This window comes from Galeopterus variegatus, unplaced genomic scaffold (assembly GCF_000696425.1).
Source record: "Galeopterus variegatus unplaced genomic scaffold, G_variegatus-3.0.2 Scaffold8744, whole genome shotgun sequence".
NCBI lineage: Eukaryota > Metazoa > Chordata > Mammalia > Dermoptera > Cynocephalidae > Galeopterus > Galeopterus variegatus.
Genome location: NW_007734855.1, coordinates 54,653 through 58,511, shown reverse-complemented (window position 1 = coordinate 58,511; position 3,859 = coordinate 54,653). Strand labels below are relative to the sequence as shown.

At 45.1% G+C, this 3,859-nt stretch overlaps 1 protein-coding gene across 1 annotated transcript in view; it reads left to right on the top strand.

The window, feature by feature from the left end:
• Positions 1–3,569: 3,569 nt before the first annotated feature.
• Positions 3,570–3,859, top strand: part of RFC5 (replication factor C (activator 1) 5, 36.5kDa) — a 13,059-nt gene continuing 12,769 nt past the window's right edge. The window contains exon 1 of the mRNA XM_008593127.1: positions 3,570–3,746. Within this exon, the coding sequence (XP_008591349.1) occupies positions 3,682–3,746 (65 nt within the window). The 5' untranslated portion in view covers positions 3,570–3,681. The remainder of the gene's footprint in view (positions 3,747–3,859) is intronic.

Here is a 3,859-nt window from a genome sequence, read left to right as displayed (position 1 = left end):
GGGGTAGGGGGGAGGAGGGAGGGAGGGAGAGAGAGAGAGAGAGTTTTGTGTATTCTCCTTTTAAAGTCCTCAGAACCACGCCCCTGACCACCATAATTTATCCATTCACTACGTCATGGTCCTACAATCTAATCACCTCTTTGAGCCCCACCTTTCTATAATAGGATTTCCCACCCTTAACAGTTACAGTGGGAATTAAACTTCTAACATATGGACTTTGGGGGACACAATTCAATCAATCTATGGCACAAGGGGACTAGGATTGTTGTGATTGGTTTAGCCTAGTGTGGTATTTCAACTTTAGCTGAATATTAGAATAATCTGGAAAGCTTTTTAAATTGCTAATTCTGGGGTCCCACTCCCAGAGGCCAGATTTAATTGGTCTGGCTGGACTTCTGGCAATGGAATTTTTAAAGCTCTCCATGGGCTTTTAATTTCCAGTGCTGAAATTCACTGATCTAGTCCAGTACCTACCCCTGCCGATTTTACAGATGCAAATACTGAGGTCCAAAGAGACGCTAATTAATTTAGCGTTAACCTTCAATTAATAGCAAAAACAGAAATAAGAAAACCACACACACAAATGGAATTCAGTAAGACAACTTTGTTTTTCCAGATTTATGCATGTGATTACTGTTAAATAAAATTTATGGGAGCCTATTGTTTTGGACAAAGCTCCTGCACTAGACTCCAACAGACCAGATCAAACCAGAATGGAGTCACCCACACTAGGTACCATGTAGTCAAAGTGAACTTTAAAACAGGCCAGTTTTCAAAACAGGAGATTCATAGCAACCAACCCAAAAGGGCCCAGTCAACCCGAAGGGGCATGATAAGGAAAGTCCCCTCTGCTTTAACCCTATAAGGTAACTGAAATAACCAATGCACTTTGTGTTCCTTGTTTCTGCTTTCTTCAGCCTTTTCTGCTTATAAAGCCCATCCTCCCTGCTCAGCTCATTAGAGCACCTTTCTAATTCATAGATGGGATGCTACCCAATTCACGAATTGCTAATAAAAGCCCATTAGATCATTAAACTCAATTTGTTGCGGTTTTGTTTCTTGATACTGCCCATTGTTTCCCTTAGGAAGTGAAGTCCTGGGAAGCTCAAGAACTGAGAAGCAGCATAGTGTAGTGAAGTGGTTCTCAAACTTGAGCACACAGACTCCCCTGGAGGGCTTGTCACAGCACAGATGATTGGGCCCCACCCCTAGAGTTTCAGATTCAATGGATTTGGGGTCGGGGGAAGAATAATCATCTTTTTTTTTTTTTTTCTGTGACCGGTAAGGGGATTGTAACCCTTGGCTTGGTGTCGCCAGCACCACGCTCAGTGCCACGATGAGCGCACTGGCCATCCCTATTTAGGATCCGAACCCAAAGCCGCGGCGCTCCCAGCGCCATACTCTCCCGAGTGAGCCACGGGGTCGGCCCAATAATCAGCGTTTCTAACAAGTTCCCAGGGACTGCTGCTGTTGCTGATAGTCGAGGACCACAGTAGTGGTGTGGCCAAGAGCTTGGGCTGTATAGAATAAGACTGTATTGGTAAGATCCAGTCTGCCCCTTACACTCGAGCAAATTACTTAACATGTCTACAAAATGAGGCCAATGATGATAGCGTGGGCCATAGTCCCACTAGCCAATCCTTTAGGTTTCGTTTAAGAGGAAAAGTTTGAAACAAGAACAGGGTGGGTGGAGAGTGTATTAGAAGGAAAGGGTGGTAATGAGCCAGATGCTTCCCATAAGTTATTTCATTTAATCCTCACAACCATCTTCGAGTAGGTAATGAATGAGGAGAGAAGCAACCTGCTGGAGGCTAATTGGGAAAAGTGGCATGCTAGTGATCTGAACAACCGGTGTTAAAGTTGGCCTCCGCAAGAAGCACTGAGAGTACGGGCACTGTCATATCACAAGCCCCATCTGACCCTCTTCTTTTGGGTCCCCACGCAGGGGCTAAGGTGAAGCCGTAACTGCCATCATATATTTGCCCACTGTATTCTGAAAGCTTGTGACAGTGATGTCTTCAGATGCAAGGAGTACAGCCACCTCCAAATCAGAAAACTGCAGCCCCAGGCCACCCTTATCTCCTCCTAGTATTTTTATCTTTCTCAGCCTGTTAAGAAAAAAAAGATTTTATTATGGACAGCCCAACAAAAAGGGAGAAAATAAAAGTGATCCAGAACCCCTGCACCTCAAGAAAAAAACACTAATTTTTTTTTTCATGAGAGATAAAACTAATTTATTATTATACTTGTGGTTGGTTAGACTGCAGTTTATGTAACATCCAAAAGAACTCCTTTTAAGTAATATGATTTTTATTATTTGTTTATTTTTATGATTCACAATCATGTGCATGAAAGTAGGGTGGTTAAAGGAATTTATTTTTTAATTGGCATGTATTGATCGTACATATTTATGCGGTTCAGAGTTATATTTCAATACGTGTGTACAATTTGTGATGATCAAGTCAGGGTAATTAGCATATTCATCGTCAAAAAACTTTATCATTTCTTCATGATGAGAACATTTGAGTTCCTCTCTTCTAGCCATTTGAGAACATATAATAAACAATGTTAATTATAGATGCCTGCCTAGCACTAGAATTTGCTAGTACACACGAAAACTTATTTTTCCTATCTAGCTGTAACTTTGTGTCCATTAATCAACCTCTCCCTATCCTACCCCCTCCCCTTCCCAGCCTCTAGTAACCACAATTCTACTCTCTACTTCTAAAAGTTCAACTGTTATTTTTAGCTCTCACGTCTGAGTGAGAATGTGCAGTATTTATCTTTCTGTGCCTGAATTATTTCACTTAACATAATGTCTTCCAGGCTCATCCATGTTGCTGCAAATGACACGACTTCATTCTTTCTTGTGGCTGAGCAGTATTCCGGTTAAAACCACTAAAACGTTGATACCGATTCTCCTCAGCATCTCAGATCACAGGGGCCCTGGTCCTCTGTTTTTATTAGTCCATTCCAGTTACACATATTAACCCAACTGGACGTTTTTGGTGTTGTTTTTTGTTTTCACTCTGGTGTGGTTTTCTGGAGGTTGGTTCTTTTTAAGTTTTGTTGGGAGAAGGACACGGATTTGGGAGATAGGTTGGAGTTGTATTCGGGGTTGTTTTCATTTCCGAGTATTCCCCTCCCAGCTTTGAGGCCGAAAGGTACTGCAAGCCTTTTTTTTTTTTTTTTTTTTTTTTTTAAATATTGGCACCTATATTCAAGAACCGGCCCTGCCATTGGGGTTTTTTCCTCAGGATTTTTTTTAGCCGCAGCAGATTTTTGCTCCTTTCAACCTAAGTGAATTTTGGTGATGGCTGGAATTGGCTTTGGCCGTGAGACCTTAATCTGTAATGACAACTGGCGGCTCCAGGGGGTGGCCTTGCCCCTCAGGGTCGCGGTCTCTGGAAGCCCCTCGCAATCTGAGCGCAGGCTGGAAGGGCGGAGCCGGAGCGAGGTGGGAAGCCAGCGCCTCCCGGTAACCTAGCAACCTGCGCCTTAGCAACAGGGAAGAGGCGGGACCAAAGGAGGAAGTCGGAAGTAGAAGTCCAAGTCTCGCGAGAGTTACGTTTGCGCGCGAACTCTAAGTGCCAGGTCTGGGATCAGATCGTCGCTGGTCGCTGGGCAGGCCCGTAGGGTACGTGACGACTGCACAGACTTGGTGACCTTCGTCTCCCCGCCATGGAGACCTCAGCGGTCAAGCAGCAGCAGCAGCCCGCAGCGGCCAAGATCAGGAACCTGCCCTGGTAGGAGGAGGCCCGGCTGCCGCTCTGGGAAGGGGGTCGGCCGCGTGGGGAGGTGGTGCGCAGGGTGGGCAAGGGGCTCGCCCGCAGCCCGCCCTCGCCCCGCCACACCCAGA